Here is a 21,865-nt window from a genome sequence, read left to right on the forward strand (position 1 = left end):
AACCTCCAGACAAATGTAAACTCCAGCATTTCTGATTAAGACATTTAAACTTGACACTGATGCACAAACACCTCTGCTAGACACACAATAGTCTCCCATCGAGTGTCCCAAAATCCATCTGTTCTGCAGAACAGCCATACGAGAAATATGTAATATAGCTAAGTATTAGAAACCACCCCAGAATTAGCCCTGCTAAACATCTTCTAAGACAATAATGCCCATTTACACCACAAAGAACTCATAACCCACCTATTTTCAGCAGCCAGAAACATCATAACCAGACACTGGAGAGACCTGTCAGGAGGAAGCATGGACCAATGGTACCAAATAGTATGGGAAACAGCCCTACTAGAAAAATTAACCAACTGACACAGGGACAAACAGAAGAAGATGCCTTCACCCCAGTATGGCTCGCCTGTATCACATACACAGCCCAACAAGACAATGACAAGAATCCACCAACGGCATACAAATCAATATGGCTAGCCTGATCCAACACACACACACACCCCACTCACACATGAAAACAAAGACCACCACAGCCAACCACAAATGAACAACCACACCCCAGGCCAACCCCAACCTCTCTCACCACCAAAGGAACACAAGTGAATAGCAGAGGACCTGCACAAGCGACACTGAGACAAAACCCCACATATATTAAGTAATATAGAAACAGCTTCCTCATGTCTCAACAAATGAAACTGATCTGTAAAAAATGTTACTTGAAAAGAGAGAGAGACAGACATTGCACATACTTTTGTAAACCAAGAAAATCTTTAATACTTTTAAAAACAACAACAATAGTCTCCCATCTCTGCTTTATGCTCCCTCCCCAATCCAGGCCGGATGAGGACCAACTGCAGTCAGTGCGAGAAGACCTTGACCCTGCAGACGTCCGTGAAAGTCCTGTATGTCTTTGTCGTCTTGCTCATTGTGGCTGTGGTGGTGCTGGCAGCTCTGGGTGAGTAGGAAACACACAGCCCTCCTGTCTCTTTTTATATATATATATAATAATTTTTATTAATTTTCCAATTTTAAAACAAAACAATAACAACATACAAACATCAACAAATGCAAACAAACACACGAATGTAATTTCTCAACCTCATTTTCATAAGCCTCCTTTCTCGGACTTCCCCATACCTCACCCTTTTTGCATCCTTATTTTAAAGTTTTTCAGCAACCCTTTTTGCCAATTAAATTTAAACTTATTATCTTTCTCAATTTCTCCTTAAATCATCAAACAATTTCAGCTGTAATTCTGCATCTTCCTTCCCCTTGACATTTTAGCACTCCTCAATTTTGTAACAGTGCTTAAGATATACTTTAAACTTCTTCCAGTCCTCCTCCACCGTCTCTTTCTCTTGGTCACGGATTCTGCCAGTCATTTCCGCCAGTCCCATAAAGTCGATCACTTTCGTCTGCCATTCTTCCAGTGTGGGTAGTTCTTGTGTCTTCCAATACTTTGCTAGAAGGATCCTTGCTGCTGTAGTGGCGTACATAAAAAAGGTCTTATCCTTCCTTGGCACCAGTTGGCCGACCATGCCCAAGAGGAATGCCTCTGGTTTCTTATAAAAAGTACATTTAAGTACCTTCTTGATTTCATTATAGATCATTTCCCAAAAGGCTTTAATCTTTGGGCAGGTCCACCACAGGTGGAAGAAGGTGCCTTCACACACATCCCTCCTGTCTCCCAGGTTCAGGAAACAGAAACCGAAATCATCAAGGGGGTGGAGTGGCTCCACTCTGCAGGAAGGTTGCAGAACCCTGGGACTTTTTAGTTTAGAGAGAAGACCAGGAAGAGGCAACATGGTAGAAGTTTATAAAATTATGCATTGCATGGAGAAAGCAGACAGAGAATCATTTTCCTCTCTCAAATAGCTAGAACCAGCGAAGATCCAATGAAGGTGAATGCTGGAAGATTTGGGACAAGGGAAGGACTTCTTCGCAAAGTGCATAGTTGTGGGGATGTTCAGGGATGCAGAAGAGAATATATTGTTTGATTTCCAACTTGTGTTAACAAGTTCACAATTTAGCAGAGTAACATTCCCCTTTTCAAACTTGCACAGCAGATGCGTTTGCACAGGATTGCTAAAGCCTCTAAAATAAGTTTTCTTGGTAATTTCCCCTTTAGTCCCTTCATGAAAAGATAGACACGACACAGTCTTCTATGAAAGTATAAAAAGAGTTTACTCACTCACATTCTGTTCACAAATGGATCCCAGAAGGCAGACTTAAGTCACAAAAGTAATACACCTGGAATTTATCCCATAAAGAGATAGTTCCTTTGTCCTCTCTTGGCTGGAAGCAAGAGCATCTTAGGCTAAGCAGATGTTGCTTCTTTGACGAATGTAGTCAGAGAGAGAGATGGCAGCCTCTGCTGAGGTACCTGCAAAGGTGAGGCCATGCCCACCTCTGGTAACATGTAGAGGAAGTCTGTCAGTCCAGGAGGAAACAGGAAGTTCCGACTGGCTGGTCCAGACACCCCCTTTTTATGTCCACTTTAGGGATGTTGTACTTGACTGCTCTGTGTTTCACATCCCACAATAGTTACCGTAAGTTGTGGAACTCTCTGCCACAGGAAGCAGTGATTGCCACCAACTTGGATGGCTTTAAAAGAGATCTAGGCACTTTTGGAAGAAACTTTCGGAAGATCCATTTCAGTTGGGGCTTAGGCCTGGTTTTGGCACAGAAACTGCTTTGGTCACCCTGTATGATGACCTATGTTGAGAGAGAGACAAGGGAAACATGTCCCTGTTTATTCGTCTCGACCTCTTTCGATATCATAGAATCATAGAATCCTAGAGTTGGAAGAGACCACAAGGGCCATCGAGTCCAAGCCCCTGCCAAGCAGGAAACACCATCAGAGCACTCCTGACATATGGTTGTTAAGCCTCTGCTTAAAGACCTCCAAAGAAGGAGACTCCACCACACTCCTTGGCAGCAAATTCCACTGTTGAACAGCTCTTACTGTCAGGAAGTTCTTCCTAATGTTTAGGTGGAATCTTCTTTCTTGTAGTTTGGATCCATTGCTCCGTTTTCGCTTCTCTGGAGCAGCAGAAAACAACCTTTCTCCCTCCTCTATGTGACATCCTTTTATTACCGTCGACCACGGCATCCTTCTGGAACGACTCTCCGAACTAGGGTTTGGTGGCACCACTTTGCGGTGATTCCAGTCCTACTTGGATGGTCGTTGCAGAGGCTGCTCACCAGAGCAAGACGGTCTGAGCATATTACACCAATCCTGGTCCGACTGCGCTGGCTATGAATTAGTTTCCGGGCTCAATGCAAAGTGCTGGTTTTGACCTATAAAGCCTTAAACAGATCAGGACCACAATGTTGGCATACAACCAAGGATCAGGGGGCAATTGGCAGGCCCCCAGCTGGCTCCAGCCCACCGGCTGTCAAGAAATCGGGAGTCACGAAGTCAAGGGTCCGAGGGTCAAGAAGCAAGGAGTCACGAGGTCAAGGGTCCGAGGGTCAGGAAGCAAGGAGTCACAAATTCAAGGGTCTGAGGGTCAAGAAGCAAGGAGTCCCGAGGTCAAGGGTCAGGAAGCAAGGAGTCACAAATTCAAGGGTCCGAGGATCAGGAAGCAAGGAGTCACGAGGTCAGGGGTCCGAGGGTCAAGAAGCAAGGAGTCACAAATTCAAGGGTCCGAGGGTCAAGAAGCAAGGAGTCACAAATTCAAGGGTCCGAGGGTCAAGAAGCAAGGAGCCAAACGCAGCAAGGCAGGGAACGTGTTGCTGTGGCAAAGAGCCAAAGGGAAATGCTGACCTTATATCCCTTCCCAGCTCTTGCCACCAGGTGCTGTGAGTTACCAATTGGCCTCACCTGTGTGGCCGTGCCTTGCCTCTCCTGAACAAAATTAGGAAGGCCCCAATCCTGCAAAGTGCTATTAGTCACAGGGCCCGGCTCCTGCATGCATTCCTGAAACACCCCTCTTTCCATCCCAGGCCTCTCTGCCTGGGCGTCTTTCGCTGCATCCAACCTCCTGAACCAGGAGAGGAGGCCCTTCTCTCATCTCTGGGTCTCGGCCGAGACCACCCACTGCCTCTTGGCATGGCTGGCGCACCAGGTGGCCTAGGCTGAGAGCCCTTCCTTGGTCTGAGGCAGCAACTTCCCTGCTGCCCCCAGGTGGCCTTCCCTGCCTGTTGTTTTGGGCAGAGAGAAGCTGCCCTCTCTCTCGAGATCACGTGCCCCAAAGCTGAACTCAACTTGTGGGGCTGGCACACAGCTGAGAGGAGCCTGAGGTTTGGGTCCTGTCCCAGCCCACAGCAGAGCCACGAATTCTGCAGCCCCGGCAGCTGCCTGGGTGGCGAAAGAGCTCTGTGTTCATATATTCATTGGCTTGATCCAGCACCAGACTCTCCTTACTGTCTTGCAAGAGAATCACATAGCATTGCCTAAGGTAGCAGATGTCCGATGCAGATTGTGCAGGCTAATGCAAGAATCCTCCATTTGCAACTTTTGCTCAGAATGCAGAATTTCGGGTTTGCTTGGTGCAAAATTTCAGGGGTTGTTTGTTTTAGCCCAAGACCACCTTGTTCCAAGGAGTCCTGCCCTTGAGCCAGTTTAGCGGCAGGAACATTCAAGGATCTCAGATGGAGATGCAGTTGTCTATAGAAGTCTATAGAGGACAGGCAATGGATGGGCAAGAGAAGGCAAGAGCCAGCCTGAGAAGCCAGGTGCCCCCCCCCCCCAACACCAACAGGCTGCCAGTCCAAACCTAAAACTGGCAATACAGTCATACCTCGGGTTACAAACGCTTCAGGTTGCGTTTTTTCAGGTTGCGGACCACCGAAACCCAGAAGTACCAGAACGGGTTACTTTTGGGTTTTGGCGGTCGCACATGCACAGAAGCGCTAAATCACGCTTTGTGCATGCACAGAAGCACTGAATCGCAACCCACACGTGCGCAGACACGGCGCTGCGGGTTGCGAACGTGCATCCCACACGGATCATGTTCGCAACCCAAGCGTCCGCTATACAGTTGTACCTTGGATCCTGAACACTTGGTACTTGGACATTTTGGCTCCTGAGCGCCGCAAACCTGGAAGTGAATGTTCCTGTTTGCGAATGTTCTTGGGAACCCGAATGTCCAACGGAGCTTCCGATTGGCTGCAGGAGCTTCCTTGCAGCCAATCAGAAACCACGCCTTGGTTTCCGAACATTTCGGAAGTCGAATGGACTTCCGGAATGGATTCCGTTCGACTTCCAAGGTACGACTGTATAAGGATCGGTTGCAGGGCTCAGCTGGCCTGCGTTCTGAAGAAGGCAAGATCTCAGCATTGAGTGGAAAGGAGGAAGGCTGTCAGATTTCTGTCTATGGCTCAGAGCTACACAATGGGTAAAGCTTGGTTATTTATTTATTTTCATTATGTTTTCACATTGCTTGACTGTTAAAAACAAAAAAACACCTCCAAGCAGTTTCCCCCCAAAATGCTAAACACAATAAAATTATCAATAGCAATCGGGAAGCTGCAGTTGGTGCAGAATGCTGCAGTATGATTGCTGACCAGAGTGAGGCCTTGCCAGCGTACAACACCTGGGATCAGAGATCTGCACTGGTTGCCAATTTTCTACCGGACCAAGATAAAGATGTTGCTAATAGTATAATAAAACCCTTAACAACTTGGGACCAGTTTACCTACGAGATCATAAAACCCTTTCTGCATTTGGTAAAAAAAGCTCCCTCATTTCGTATGGCTTTAGTATAGCAGCGTCTACACTTCGGAACTCCCTGCCTATTGATATCAGGCCTTCGGTGCACAATTTTCAACGCCTGCTAATAACATTTTTGTTTAGACCCAGGTGTTTAAAAAGTTGCTGCGAGTTCTTTTCTTAGCGTATTGTTCATTCCACTTTTCGAAAGCCTTAAATTATTGTTGTTAGTTTCTCTTATTGATCATTTTATTGCTTTCCCCTTTTTTTGTAAATCGCTTTGAGGGGCTTTTTAAAAAACCAACAACCCTCAAATGTTGGATGGATTTTATGAAATAAATAAAGCACCAGTACTTTTATTAAAACCTGCATGTTCACAGTCAGAGAATCACGGCACAAAATGAACATGACATGGGGAGGGAAGAGGAAAGCAAAGCCAATCCTTGAAATTAGTAACTGGCAAGTGGGCAGGAGGGTGGAGTTTGAAAGGAAAACAGATCTGGGACAGGAATATTTTTAAAAATAAAAAATCCATTTCTGAAAAAACTTTGGCTGCACTGTAAGCATTTTCAGCATTGCAAAGTGGGTAAACGAAGCTGAGATTGTGCCTAAAATCTGGTTTGACGTAAAAAGAAGATTAAAATCCTACACACACACACACTGCGTCAACGAAGCAGCGTCACCATTTTCCCACCTCATTTTCCCCAGGAAAGGAAACCTCAAGGGGTAGAATACAAAGCGAAAAGCGAGGATCAGATAACCAGCTGGCCGGGAGGAACCGGTGGGATACGGTGGACTGCAATCGAGAAACATGAGTCAGGAAAAGCGGGCGATTGCCAGGAGAAGGGGATGTTTCTTGGGGATGCATTAGCCAAAAGAACGTGAAACAGTTCCGCTCTGCTTAGTCCTTGGCTGCAGCCGGGATCTCCACCCTGGAAGGAGGAGGCGGACAAATTTCAGAGGGTAAAATGCAGCAAAACGAGGGGCAGGAGAGCGGGGTGTTCTGCTTGCAGAAAGAAAAAGAGATTGCCCTTGTTGTTGTTGTTTAGTTGTGTCCGACTCTTCGTCACCCCCTGGACCAGAGCACGCCAGGCACTCCTGTCTTCCACTGCCTCCCCCAGTTTGGTCAACCTCATGCTGGTCTCTTCGAGAACACTGTCCCACCATCTCGTCCTCTGTCGTCCCCTTCTCCTTGTGCCCTCCATCTTTCCCAGCATCAGGGTCTTTTCCAGGGAGTCTTCTCTTCTCATGAGGTGGCCAAAGTCTTGGAGCCTCAGCTTCAGGATCTGTCCTTCCAGTGAGCACTCAGGGCTGATTTCCTTCAGAATGGATCGGTTTGATCTTCTTGCAGTCTGTGGGACTCTCAAGAGTCTCCTCCAGCACCAGAATTCAAAAGCATCAATTCTTTGGCGATCAGCCTTCTTTATGGTCCAGCTCTCACTTCCATACATCACTACTGGGAAAACCATAGCTTTAACTATACGGACCTTTGTTGGCAAGGTGATGTCTCTGCTTTTTAGGATGCTGTCTAGGTTTGTCATTTCTCCCAAGAAGCAACCCACCCCAGAATTCACAGCAATCAAGGTGAGCTTTTGTGTTCAAAGCCAGGTAGCCCCAGGGATAATGTGCTCGCTTTTTGTGTCATCCTTGCAGTCTTCAAGAAGGTGGATTCCATAGCTGACGATGTTAACTCTGCCCAGACGTACTATGACAAGAAAATCGGGTCGGTCCAGGATAACCTCCAAGAGCTGGGTAAGTTAGAGGTTTTTCAAGAAAGGTTAGGTGTCCACCTGCCAGGGTTTCCTTACCTGTGATCCCTGCATTGCAGAGGGTTGGGCTCGATGACCTTTGGGGTTCCCCTCTGATTCTGTGAGTCAGCTAGCTCAGTATTGATTACAGCAGCTCCCTGTGCTGGACCCGGGGGTTAACCTGAGCAATGCGGTCCAGGTCTGGTACCGAATCCAGGGACTCCACGAGGAGTCAGTCCGACAGGGCCAAGGCAGGAAACCAGGCAAGGACAGGTCCAGGATCTCAGGCAGGTTCTGGCAAACAGCAACGTTGCTCCCGCAACCTGGGGCAAGGTCCAACAGCCTTTTATCTTTGTCAGGGTAATGGCCAGTCCTGATCCCCCGGCAACTCACCTCCCTGTCTCGCCCGAAGACGAGCACTCCTCCTGCGAGTACTCAGGTCTCTCCTTCTCTCAGACATCAGTCTCTGCAGCTCGGGAGACGTCGGTGGGTTACTAGACCCAGAAGCTGCCTCAGCCTCCCCTGACCCAACTGGTAAAGGAGCAACTGTAAGTGATGGCCCAGCTGAAGGCAATGAGGTCATCCCCGCATCTGGAGCCAGGGCAGGCTCAGGCCCCTGACTTGGCCCAGCTGGTGCTTGTTGCAGGGGAACCTGTGCAGACTGGGACTCTTCAGGATCAGGCCCCAGACTTGGTTCAGGTGATGCCTGAGGCACAGGATCTGGTGCGGACTGAGACTCCTCTGGTTCCGAGTCCGAGCCCAAGTCCCAGGCCATCACATTCCCCAGACTGAGGTTGCTCCCAGCCCTGCCTGAACATGACAGGGATTCAAACCAGGACCTTCTGCATGCCAAGCAGGTGTCCTGCCTTTGAACTAGGGACCCAGGTAAACCACAGCCAACCTCAGCCTCCTCCGCCAAATCAAGAAAAGGCTGCAGCCTCAATGTCACCTCCCAGTTGGCTCTCAGGGCAGAGCAGGGAGACTTCCCCAGCCTCCACCTGCCTCTAACTCAGCTCCTTTAACAGGCGATGTTGGAAGGGACATCTCCTCTGAGTTATCCATCTGTAGGTACAGGCATGATTAAAATTGCCAGGCTGCACAGGGGGTTGGACTAGATGGCCTTCAGGGGTCCCTTCCAACTCGACAAGTCTACGGTTCTGTGCACAGCTAGCTTTCCACGCTGATATCTGCTGCTGGGATGAGCAGTTTCCACCCTGGTGACAACAACAACAACAACAACAACAACAACAACAACAACAACAACAACAACAATAATATATTATTTATACCCCGCCTATCTGGCTGGGCTTCCCCAGCCACTCTGGGCAGCTTCCAACAAAATATGAAAATACCGTAATGCATCAAACATTAAAAGCTTCCCTAAATAGGGCTGCCTTCAGATGTCTTATAAAAGTCAGATACAGTGGTACCTTGGGATGTGAACGGGATCCGTTCCGGAGCTGCGTTCACATCCCGAATGGAACGCAAGATGCAACGGCATGTCTGCGCGTGCGCGCGTCACATTTCGCTGCTTCCGCACATGCGCATGATGTCATTTTGAGAGTTTGCACGAGCAGCGATACCCGGAAGTAACAGATAGGTAGCCGTGTTGGTCTGCCATGGTCAAAACAAAATAAAAAAATTCCTTCCAGTAGCACCTTAAAGACCAACTGAGTTAGTTCTAGGTATGAGCTTTCGTGTGCATGCACACTTCTTCAGATAATGTAATGCACTCCGTTACTTCTGGGTTGCCGCAGAGCGCAACTCGAACGCGCTCAACCTGAAGCACATTCAACTCAAGGTATGACTGTAGTTGTTTATCTCCTTGACATCTGGTGGGAGGGCATTCCACAGGGCGGGTGCCACCACTGAAAAGGCCCTCTGCCTGGTTCCCTGTATCTTGGCTTCTCTCAATGATGGAACTGCCAGAATGCCCTCGGCACTGGACCTCAGTGTCCGGGCAGACCGATAAGGGTGGAGACGCTCCTTCAGAAATACTGGGCCGAGGCCATTTAGGGCTTTAAAGGTCAGCACCAACACTTTGAATTGTGCTTAGAAACATACTATAAATATAAGCTTCTGTCAGGTGCTCAGGAATAGTTCTGCGCTCTGAGGTCTCTGTTTAGCAGGTCTTGCAAGATCTCGGTCGCAGAAGAAATGGATGAGTAAGACTTTGAAACGAGAAGAAGCAACATCTGCTTAATTGCTGAGCAACATGTCTTGTGAGGGAGCGAGAAAGTTTGCTGTCAGTCAGCAAACTGACGGTTGGATTTTGCAAGCATCTGCAAGCGATTGGGACGTCTCTGACTCACTCCCAGGAACCAGAGGAAACCAGTCTAGCAGCCCCCTCCTAAGCCAAGTTCTCAAGGGTCCAGAGGCTCCCACACTTTTTGCGGGGGTGTCACTGTCCTCAGGCTTCCAGCTCACCCCCAGTGTTACCCCTCCTACCCTATAAAAAGGATTATTCAGAACAGCGGTTTGAACAACCCACTTGAGAAGATAATAACGCGATGGAATTCTAAACAGTAGCAACTAATGGCATGGTTTTTCTTTTTCAAAATCCAGTTAAAACTATTTAGTTTGATGAATTCCACAAAACAGATGAACTTGATCTAGTGAAACCAGCTTTTCAAAGTCTGATAGTCGTTTATACCTCCAGTCCTGCTCAGCCCAGGGAATTTTGGGGCATTGATGCCCCCAACTGCAGAGGCAAAGCAAAGCCATCCTGGCTAAGAGCCACTGAAGGCCGCCTCATAGAATCATAGAATCATAGAATCATAGAATCATAGAGTTGGAAGAGACCCCAAGGGCCATCGAGTCCAACCCCCTGCCAAGCAGGAAACACCATCAGAGCACTCCTGACATCTGGTTGTCAAGCCTCTGCTTAAAGACCTCCAAAGAAGGAGACTCCACCACACTCCTTGGCAGCAAATTCCACTGCCTCCTTCTCCAGGACTGGGTCCAATGCATAGCTGTCAACTTACAGTTTTGAAAATAAGGGACCAGCAGCCAAAATAAGGGACCTGCAGCCTCACCTGTTCCAGGCACTCCAGTCTTCCTGTCCTCCTGCAGTCTGGTCAAACTCATGCTGGTAGCTTCGAGAACACTGCCCCACCAACTTTGTAACCAGAGGTTCAACTGAATAGAATCTGAATCACATGCACCACAAGGCCTATGCAGCCTCAACTTAAGATGGCTCCCCAGCCTGGCTTTGCACTGCAAAGTTTGCAGCAGCACGTGCAACAAAATGGCGTCCAGCATTCAAAACCCTCCTCAGCTTGCATTAACTAGCCACACACAAGGCATGCAAGCTGCACCCCCCCAGTCGTTCTTAGACTTCTTATTGGGTGAGCAACACAGTTGGAGCCTCCCTCCTCCCTGGCCGGCAGGGAGGGAGGGAGAGGAGCTGCTTCCTTTGAAATTTAAGGGACATCATTTAAGGGACATTTAAGGGACATCCATCAATAAGGGACAGCAGCGGGACATGGCGCTGGAATAAGGGACTGTCGCTTCAAATAAGGGACACTTGACAGCTATGGTCCAATGCTCTTTCAAAGCCATTTAGGTTTGTGGCCATCACTGCCTGTTATGGCAGGGAATTCCACAGTTTGCACTGCATGAAGAAGGACTTAATTTTCTCTGTCCTGAATCCAGCTGCAATGGATGTCTGTGATTGCTAGTCTTATGAGAGAGAGAGGGAGAGAAACTTTTCTCTATCTACTTTCACCATGCCAGGCATACATTTATAAACTTTCCTCTTTCCTTTTTCCTTTCTCCTTCTGTGATGGAACTCCTACTTGGGGACCTCCCTGGCTTTTTTCCGGCCCACGTAGGACCAGTCTGGATAGTTGGCCTTGGTGAAGATTTGACGTTTTCATCCCCAAAAAGTTTCTGATTTGAGTTTCTATTGAAATGAGACTGCATTTTAATGTTGTATTTTAATCTTGTTTTAAAGTTGTATCTTAATCAATTGTTTTATATCTGGTGTTAGCTGCCCTGAGCCCAGTCTTGGCTGGGGAGGGCGGGGTATAAATAAAATAAAATAAAATAACAATACAATACAATACAATACAATACAATACAATACAATACAATACAATATTTCTGTCATATACAAGAAAGCCCCAATGCTGCATCCTTTGTTCATAGGGGACTTGATCGATCTCCTTACCCTTTTTTGTGCCTTTCCCAGCTGTTCGATACCCTTTTTGAGCTGAGGCGACCAGAACAGTGCACAGTAACTGGGCAGATTTGCAGAGTTTTATTTCCGTGGTGGGTTCTGCCGTTTAGCTATGGGGAAGGACAAGGCCTGGTCAACGGCTGGGTATGTGCTAGAAGCTGTTTAACCAACCTGCTTTCTTTCTGCACCGCACCCTCCAATCCAGATCAGAAATCCCTGGGCAACTGCTCCTTCTGCCACGATGCAGGCCAGCTGGGACAGGAGATCAGCAGGCTGCAGGAGGAGCTGGAGGGCATTCAGAAGAAGCTCTTGGCGCAGGATGTGTTGCTCGACCGAGCTGGCCAGACCCACCAGCAGCTCTCGTCTGCCAGCAACAAGATCAACGACGAGGTGGACGGGTGCTTCTCCGCCATCCAGCGGGTCAACCAGAGCCTGGCGCTCTTCCTGGCACAGGTGAGGGGCTGGCAGGGGGCCACGTCCGAGCTGGGCAGCTCGTTGAAGGAGCTGTCGCAAGAGCGCTTCGACATGGAGGCTGCCGTGCAACAGATGAACTTCACCGTCGGCCAGACCTCCGACTGGGTGCACATCATCCAGAGGAAGATGAACGAGGAAACCTTGACGCTGCAGAAGATTGTGTCCGACTGGCAGAACTACACCCGCCTGCTGGGGGGCTTGAGGACCACCTCCTCCAAAACTGGGGAGCTGGTCAAGGGCATCCAGACCAGCCTGGGCATCACCTCGCAGAGGATCGGGCAGAACTCGGAGGGCATGCACGACCTGGTTTTGCAAGTCATGAGCCTACAGTTGCAGTTGGACAACGTCTCCTCCTTCCTGGACGACCACGAGGAGAACATGCACGACCTCCAGTACCATGCCCGCTACACGCAGAACCGGACGGCCGAGCGCTTTGAGACGCTCGAAGGACGCATGACCTCCCACGAGATTGAGATCAGCACCATCTTCACCAACATCAACGCCACCGACAGCCACGTCCACAGCATGCTCAAATACCTGGACGACGTCCGGCTCTCCTGCACGCTGGGCTTCCATGCGCACGCCGAGGAGCTCTACTACCTGAACAGGTCGGTCAGCCTCATGCTCAGCGCCACCGACCTCCTGCGCGAGCGCTTCAGCCTTCTCAGCGCCCGCCTGGACTTTGACATCCGCAATCTCTCCATGGTCATGGAAGAGATGAAGGCGGTAGACGCTCACCACGGGCAGATCCTCCGAAACGTCACTGTCTTGCGAGGTGAGAAGCGGCGATGGGGAGGCAAGTGGGAGGCACAGGGTTGTTTTTATCATTACTTGTTAAATTCATTAGCCGCCCTTTTCGTGATGGCAACTCAAAGCGACTTATGAAAAATAAAGCTATAATAGATGCATACATTAAAACCGGGAGACAAGATATACCATATTTTTCACTCTATAAGACGCACCTGACCATAAGACGTGCCTAGTTTTTAGAGAGGGAATGAAAAAGAAAAAATATTCTTTAAAGGGAGTGCTGAGCAGAGCCTGCATGCATCCCAGGTTCTGCTCAGGGCTCCCTTTCACGAGCCGCGTGGAGCGTGTGTGCGGCGCTTGTAGGCTTTTCCCCGAGGAGGGAGAAGGGACTGGCAGGCTGCCCTCCTCACTCCTCGGGGAAAAGCCCCCAAGAGCTGCACACACATCCAGCAGGATGAAGGCTCCCCCAAGAGCCGTGCTCCCTTTAAAGAGCACACGGAGCGTGTGTGCGGTTCTTTCAAGGGAGCGCTGAGCAGAGCCTCCCACCTGCATTCGCTCCATAAGACGCACACACATTTCTCCTTACTTTTTAGGAGGGGAAAAGTGCATCTTATAGAGTGAAAAATACGGTGCATTAAAGGATCTCACCCACTCTAAAAGGCCATAGATAGTTAAAAGCCTACAGTGGTGCCTTGCAAGACGAAAAGAATCTGTTCCACGAGTCTCTTCGTCTTGCGGTTTTTTTGTCTTGCGAAGCAACCCTATTAGCGGCTTAGCGGATTAGCGCTATTAGCGGCTTAGCGGCTATTAGCGGCTTAGCGGCTTAGAAAAAGGGGGGGGGAGCGAAAAAAATCGCAAGACTCGCAAGACGTTTTCGTCTTGCAAAGCAAGCCCATAGAGAAATTCGTCTTGCGAAGCGCCTCGAAAAACGGAAAACCCTTTCGTCTAGCGGGTTTTTCGTCTTGCGAGGCATTCATCTTGCGGGGCACCACTGTAGTTGAAATTGTTATTACTATGATTATAATTACAGTGGAACCTTGGTTCTCGAACGCCTTGGTACTCAAACATTTCAGCTCCCGAATGCCGAAAACCTGGAAGTAAGTAAGTGTTCCCGTTTTTCAAATGTTTTTCGGAAGACGAACGTCCATGTCAGCTATTGTTTCCGGGGCGCCTGCACCAATCGGAAGCTGCGCCTTAGTTTTTGAATGTTTTGGAAGTCGAACGGACTTCTGGAACAGATTGCGTCCGAGAAGCAAGGTACCACTGTATTTATATCCCAGTTTCTTCCCCGTCTGGGACTCAAGGTGGCTTACACAGATGAAGCAATGTTTTTGCAAAGTGCTTGAAAATATGCAATGAAGGGGCCAGGCAAGCCTCTCTGGGGAAAGCGTTCCACAAACAGGGAGCCACCACAGAAAAGACCCCTTCTCATATTGCTGCGGGTGCCTTCTGTGCTAACCACTAATCACCTGCAGGAAACTTTTCATTTCCTATTGCCTATGCAGGCAATTAAATGTTCATCCTTCCACTATGGTTAAATGAGGTTCTGTTTTTAACTTTTTGTGTTTTTTCTGGCATGCTTTACGTTTCTATTGCTGGAAGCCACTTTGACCTATTTTTCATGCCACTGGGGTATACAAATATTTTAATTAATGAATGAAACAATGAAAGACATCTTCCCTGCTCCCATGGCCAGTGCAAGGGACTCTGTGCCCTTCCTGCGCCAGGGGGTCTCGTGACGCCACGTAACCCAGTTCGGACTCAGGGAGGCCTAGATTCTGACCTGCACACTGTGGATTTCTAGGGACCACTCTAGCCACCCAGCCACCCATGGAACAGAGTGGTAAGGGCTGCTTTCAATGCATGGCTTTGGATTTTTGCAGCCTCTCCTGAATTTCCAGAGCAGGTTTACTTGGGCTGCAAAACCCAAATAAATAGATGAGTCACGGGCTTGGGCGACAACCTCTAATATTTCGTAAGCTTGTTTTTGCCAATTTGCAGAGCTGTCTTTCCCATCAGCTGCTGGCCAGTCGAAATAAGCTTCATTCAGGGACTAATCAAAGTGGGTGTCCATATAAGAAAAGAACGTAAGAAAATCTGCTGGACTCCGAAGCATTGCTGCCTCTGACTGTGATAGCCATCAATAGCCCTGTCCTCCATGGATTTGTCCAATCCTCTTTTGAAGCCATCCAAGTTGGTGGCCATCCCTGCCTCCTGTGGCAGGGAGTTCCATAGGTTAACTGAGCTGCATGAAGTCTTTTCTTCAATCTGTCCTGAATCTTCCAGCTTTCAGCTTCAGTGGATGCCTGGGAGTTCTAGGAGAGAGAGAAATAAAATCCTCCACTTTCTCCATGCCGTGCTTAAGTTTGTAAACTTCTATTATGTCACGTCTTCCTTGCTATTTCTCTAAGCTAAAAAGTCCCAAACCTTTCTTCAGGAGGGAGTCACTCCAGCCCCTCAGTCATTTTTGTTGCCTTATTCCAGATTCACTAATCAGGATAGCTATAAAAACCCTCAGTGTCTGGGCCGAACGATGGAGGTGGAGATGCTCATTCAGGAGCAGATCACACCAGGCATAATTTTCTAACTTTCTATCATGTCGCCTCCTGCTTGCTTTCCCTATAAACTAAAAAGCCTCCAAACTCTTCAAAAGCACACCAGCACAAATAGATAAATAGGTACCAATGTGGCGGGAAGGTAAACAGCATTTCCATGCGCTCTAATTTCCGTCACGGTGTTCCATTGCTCTAGAAGCGGTTTAGTCCTGCTGGCCACACAACCCAGAAAGCTGTCAGTGGACAAACGCCGGCTCCCTTGGCCTGAAAGTGAGATGAGCGCCGCAACCCCATAGTCACCTTTCACTGGACTTAACCATCCAGGGGTCTTTTACCTTTACCTTAATAGGGACGTGGGTGGCACTGTAGTCTAAACCACTAAACCTCTTGTGCTTGCTGATCGGAAGGTCAGTGATTCAAATCCCCATGACAGTGGTGAGCTCTCATTGCTCTGTCCCAGCTCCTGCCAACGTAGCAGTTCGAAAGCACGTCGGTGCAAGTAGAAAAATAGGTACTGCTGTGGCAAGAAGGTAAACGGCATTTCCATGTGCTCTGGTTTCCATCATGGCGTCCCGTTGTGCCAGAAGGGGTTTAGTCCTGCTGGCCACACAACCCGGAAAGCTGTCCGTGGACAAACGCCGGCTCCCTCGGCCTGAAAGTGAGATGAGCGCCACAACCCCATAGTCACCTTTCACTGGACTTAACCATTGAGGGGTCCTTTAAAGGTAAAGGTAAAGGGACCCCTGACCATCAGGTCCAGTCGTGGTCGATTCTGAGGTTGCAGTGCTCATCTCGCTTTATTGGCCTAGGGAGCCGGTGTACAGCTTCCGGGTCATGTGGCCAGCATGACTGAGCTGCTTCTGGCGAACCAGAGCAGCGCACGGAAACACCGTTTACCTTCCCGCTGGAGTGGTACCTATTTATCTACTTGCACTTTGACGTGCTTTCGAACTGCTAGGTGGGCAGGAGCAGGGACCGCGCAATGGGAGCTCACCCCATCACGGGGACTCAAACTGCTGACCTTCTGACTGGCAAGTCCTAGGTGCCGTGGTTTAGACCACAGCGCCACCCGCGTCCCAACCAAGGGTCCTTTACCTTTACCTTATCTAATCCCTTGAAAATTCTGCCAGGCCATGAGCGACCTAGGCATCAAGTAGGCCACAGGCAAGGCACAAAGCCAGGCTCCCTTCATCTGTTCGCACGTGAACGCGGCGTTTGGGCGCTGCAGCGTTAAGGACGTGGTCCCCGCAGCTGGTTCCCATTTGACACGCTCTGCAACATGCATCATAAAAACACAGGCCGTTGATTGGAAGCAGCTGAGTGTCAGCGCTCTGGCTGTGACTCCGGCCTCCCAGGGTGGAAGGAAGGAGGGTTTGCCTTTTAGGAAGATGTTTCACACATCGCAGCAGGGAGTGAAAGTCTGTGCCGTGTTGGGGGACCCTGCTGCAATGCGAGGATCTGCTCAGACCCCCCAAGGTGCGCTGCTGCCGCTATGGCTGCTGTCTCAGTGCATTGGACTTTTTGCACACCGCCGAAATTCCAGACCTGAGTCCGTGCATAGTTAAACTGTGGAACTGCCTCCATAGTCAGAAACACAGGAAATCACAGGAGGGAAGAGTGAAGGCGGTGAAGGTCCTGTGTGAGTGTCTGGAGGAGGTTGGAGGATGGATGGTGGCTAACAGATTGAGGTTGAATCCTGACAAGACAGAAGTACTGTTCTTGGGGGGCGGGGGGCGGGCTGGTGTGGGGGATTCCCTGATCCTGAATGGGGTAACTGTGCCCCTGAAGGACCAGGTGCACAACCTGGGAGTCTTTTTGGACTCACAGCTGTCCATGGAGGCGCAGGTCAGTTCTGTGTCCAGGGCAGCCATATCCCAGCTCCATCTGGTACGCAGGCTGAGACCCTCCCTGCCCACGGACTGTCTCGCCAGAGTGGTGCATGCTCTGGTTATCTCCCGCTTGGACTACTGCCATGCACTCTACGTGGGGCTACCTTTGAAGGTGACTCAGAAACTGCAGTTAATCCAGAATGTGGCAGCTAGACTGGGGACTGGGAGCAGCCGCCAAGACTATATAACATTGGTCTTGAAAGACCTTCATTGGCTCCCAGGATGTTTCCAAGCACAATTCAAAGTGTTGGTGCTGACCTTGAAAGCCCTAAACGGCCTTGGTCCAGTATATCTGAAGGAGCGTCTCCACCCCCATCATTCTGCCTGGACACTGAGGTCTAGCGCCGAGGGATTTCTGGCGGTTCCCTCCCTGTGAGAAGTGAAGCTACAGGGAACCAGGCGGAGGGCTTTCTCAGTGGTGGCACCTGCCCTGTGGAATACCCTCCCACCAGATGTCAAGGAAATAAACAACTACCTAACATTTAGAAGATATCTGAAGGCAGCCCTGTTTAGGGAAGCTTTTAATGTGTGACATTTTAATGTATTCTTAATCTTTGTTGGAAGCCACCCAGAGTGGTGGGGAAATGTAGCCAGATGGGCGGGATACAAATAAATTATTATTATTATTATTATTATTATTATTATTATTATTATTTTCAAATCCAGCTTGCAGGTTTCCCACAGGTATCCGATTGGCTACTGTGAGAACAGAATGCTCAGCTAAACCGACCATTAGCATCCTAGAATTGATGCGGTGGACATAGTCTGATAATGGTCTGAGTCTCCCTAGCTGCCTGGAAGCTGGCAATAATCACTTAGTGATGAGAGCACTCTGCATATGCTCAGAGTCCCCCTTTATTTCTCCCATGCACCTTTCAGGACAAGAGTTCCTGATTTTGGAGCTGAGCCTTGCATCAAACAAAGCCCTAGATTTGGGGTGCCAAGCCGGGACCTTCATCGTCCCACCCACCTCCCTTAAATTTCGAGTCTCTTAGGAGCTGCCCTGTTGCCGCAGCTTCAGCAAAGTCTCCCCCACTTCCCTGGCCCAGCTGCTCCGAGTGCTGTTTATCCTTCCTGCTGCTGAGCTCTGTTATTTTAATTTTTTTTTATTGCTATGGAAAAAGAGTGCAATGTACAGCAAGCTGGCACAAGCCAGAACCACCCCTGGGTACCGCCTCAGACTGGCCAGTTATGTGCGTGGCCTGGCAGGATGGTCTGAGTCAATACAGGATTGCATCCCAAACCGGTGGGGGTGTAAGCTTGCAAACGCCAGCTGGGGAGGCCGAACCTCCTGGAGGTTTTCTTTGGCTTTCTCTGGGTGGGAGCTGAGCACTCGAGGCAGCTGTTGATCTCTCTCCTTGCAGATCCCAGCACATTGAGTTCCCAGACCCTCCCAGCCAGGTAGCCAGATATAAGCAGTTCTAGGCTGGATCCTCCCCTCTTCACCCTCAGGTTGGCAAGGAGAACATCACACAGTTGCCCATGACATGTTGCAGAAAGACACCGGCCCAGAGGCGCCTTGGGGCAGTCTCTGGGAGACCTGTTTGTTTGCAAATGTCCCGGCTCAGCTTCCAAATCCTAGAGGCCGAGCAAAAGAGCCAAGAATCTCAGCAAGACTGCTTTGCTTCTGTCGACCCTGTTAACGGAGAAATCTGAGGGCTCCCTTGGACAAAAAAACAAGGACACCAGCCAGGAATACCAGAGCAGGAGGCTTGGTCTTCAGTGAAGACTGTCACGACAGGACTCCCACCTGCCACCAGGTGGAACAAGATGGAAGCCCCAAACAAAAGAGAACCCAAACTTTTATTAGCTGCTAATCTCCGTGGGACGTGGGTGGCACTGTGGGTTAAACCACAGAGCCTAGGGCTTGCCGATCAGAAGGTCGGCGGTTCGAATCCCTGCGACACGGTGAGCTCTCATTGCTTGGTCCCTGCTCCTGCCAACCTAGCAGTTCGAAAGCACTCCAAAAAGTGCAAGTAGATAAATAGGTACTGCTCCGGCGGGAAAGTAAACGGCGTTTCCATGCGCTGCTCTGGTTCACCAGAAGCGGCTTAGTCATGCTGGCCACATGACCCAGAAGCTGTCTGCAGACAAACAGCTAGTAAAGCGAGGTGAGCGCCGCAACCCCAGAGTCGGCCATGACTGGACCTAATGGTCAGGGGCCCCTTTACCTAATCCCCATGTTACACCCCCCCCCAAACTACATCACTCATACATCACGGTTACATCATTAAAGGGGAGGTCTGGAGGCAGGAATCTGAGCATCCTGGACCCTGCCCCATGGTTCCCCTTGCCCTCCACCAAACACCCATCAAATGTAACAAAAAAAATATTTGCATTTCCCTGTTTCCCAGTCATGTGAATCACACCCTTTCGGCTTCATCTGGGTTTGTTATTTCTAGAATGGCTACCTGTCTGGCACTCTGGTATCAGGATGCCAAGAATTATCCTTCAGGCAGAGGGGCTGCTGAGTAGCTGAGCTCACATATCTAGATGGATTTCTCTAGTTTTCCTGGTGAGCCAGTACATAGGTACATTGATCAGTGAATTCTTACATTTGGCATCATGCAGCAGAGGCCCTTTGCATAGATAGGAAGAAACTGTGATGAAGTGTTTTGTGGGGACAAATCACAAAAGTCACAAAAGTGATTGTTCTGCTTTTGGTAGTGGACTGCATGTACATGACATCTGCTGGAGGGGCAACACCCCCCCCCCCGCAAAAAAACCCCCTATACATAAATTCCTGCAACAGGAACATAAATTCCTGCCACCCGTGTCACCAGTCTAGCTGCCGCATTCTGGATTAGTTGAAGTTTCCTGGTCACCTTCAAAGGTAGCCCCATGTAGAGCACATTGCAGTAGTCCAAGCAGAAGATAACCAGAGCATGCACCACTCTGACGAGACAGTCTGCGGGCAAGGAGGGTCTCATCCTGCATTTCAGATGGAGCTGGTAAACAGCTGCTCTGGACACAGAATCGACCTGGTTCTTCAGGGGCACAGTTACCCTATTCAGGACCAGGGAGTCCTCCATACCTGCCCACCCCCTGTCTCCCCAAACAGTACAGTGGTACCTCTGGATGCGAACGGGATCCGTTCTGGAGCCCCGTTCACATCCTGAAGCAAACGCAACCTGCGCGTGCATGGGTCGCAACTCGCCGCTTCCGCACATGCATGTGATGTCATTTTGAGCGTCTGCACATGCGCGAGCAACGAAACGTGGAAGTAGCGCACTTCCGGGTCACCGCGGAGTGCAACCCGAAAACGCTCAACATGAAGCTACTTCAACCCAAGGTATGACTGTACATCTGTCTTGTCAGAATTCAACCTCAATCTGTTGGCCGCCATCTATCCTTAGTTGTTGCTCTTACAACTCAGATCATTATTTTGGGATGCCGATGAGGATATTCAAGTGGTCATTTTTCTTACAAAGAAACCTGTACGGTTCAGCAATCTCTTCTATAGGATCCCAAGCCTCACTGGGCACAGGAGGCCAAAAATTGGAAAGGGGACCCAGGGCATCATCCAGACTGACCCCCCATCACAATCTCATAGTCGTACACTGCCCTAGATGTTGTTGCATTGTTTACTGTCACTGACCCCATATTTCCCTCTCTTCCTATCCAGGTGTCCCTGGCCCCCCTGGCCCTCGAGGATACAGAGGCGATGTTGGCGTCAAAGGGCCGACCGGGAGCAGAGGAGCGAAAGGCGATTCCGGGAGCCTGGGGCCGCCGGGGCCCCCAGGAGCCCAGGGCCCCCCAGGCAACCCAGGCCCCCCAGGCGAGAGAGGCCTCGTGGGCGCGAAAGGCCTCCCTGGCTTCAAAGGGGCCAAGGGAAGCTTCGGACAAGGGGGCGCCAAAGGACAAGTGGGCCCCAAGGGTGATGTGGGGCCCCCAGGACCTGGGGGACCACCGGGACCAGCTGGACCTCCTGGGCTGCAGGGGAAGCCGGGCATCCCAGGGAAAATGGGGCCGCCGGGCCCAATTGGGCCGACCGGGCCAAAAGGGGACCCCGGGATCCAGGGGCGGCCAGGGTTACCAGGGCCCCCGGGGCCCCCAGGAATGTGAGCGGTTCCTTTGTCCCCCGTACAAAAAGGGGTGGGGGTAGATGTGCAGGTGGACAGACTCTTTTCGACTGAGCCCCACATCCAGTGCTGCCCCACCACCCCAGCTCCTGCCCTCATTTATTCTGCACAGTTTGGGGCACCGTTTGCAGCAGCTTTGGGGGAACTGGAGAACCATCCAAGGTGAAAAGTTGCAGCTGCTAAACTCCAGCCACCCTCCCGCCTCGTGTCAAGCACCTTCCTTAACCGCCCGCCCCCCCCCCCAGCCCAGGACCACTGAGATCGAACCGCTAAACAGATCCCCAGATCCCTGGCTATTTGCCCTTCCAAAGACTCCTTTGGAAGTGAGCCAGTGTGGTGTAGTGGTGAAGAGCGGTGGACTCGTAATCTGGTGAACCGGGTTCAGTTCTCCGCTTCTCCACGTGCAGCTGCTGGGTGACCTTGGGCCAGTCACACTTCCCTGAAGTCTCTCAGCCCCACTCACCTCACAGAGTGTTTGTTGTGGGGGAGGAAGGGAAAGGAGAATGTTAGCCGCTTTGAGAC

General features: G+C 50.0%; 1 protein-coding gene across 1 annotated transcript in view; it reads left to right on the forward strand.

Moving 5' to 3' along the window:
• The window catches only part of SCARA3 (scavenger receptor class A member 3), a 36,058-nt gene extending 14,661 nt beyond the window's left edge, over window positions 1-21,397 (forward strand). Inside the window, exons 3-6 of the mRNA XM_081854751.1 lie at window positions 845-964; window positions 7,319-7,417; window positions 11,799-12,842; window positions 20,887-21,397. Of these exons, the coding sequence (XP_081710877.1) occupies window positions 845-964; window positions 7,319-7,417; window positions 11,799-12,842; window positions 20,887-21,326 (1,703 nt within the window). The 3' untranslated portion in view covers window positions 21,327-21,397. The remainder of the gene's footprint in view (window positions 1-844; window positions 965-7,318; window positions 7,418-11,798; window positions 12,843-20,886) is intronic.
• Window positions 21,398-21,865: the final 468 nt, after the last annotated feature.

Source organism: Podarcis erhardii (assembly GCF_964252035.2).
Source record: "Podarcis erhardii genome assembly, chromosome: 3".
Classification (NCBI taxonomy): domain Eukaryota; kingdom Metazoa; phylum Chordata; class Lepidosauria; order Squamata; family Lacertidae; genus Podarcis; species Podarcis erhardii.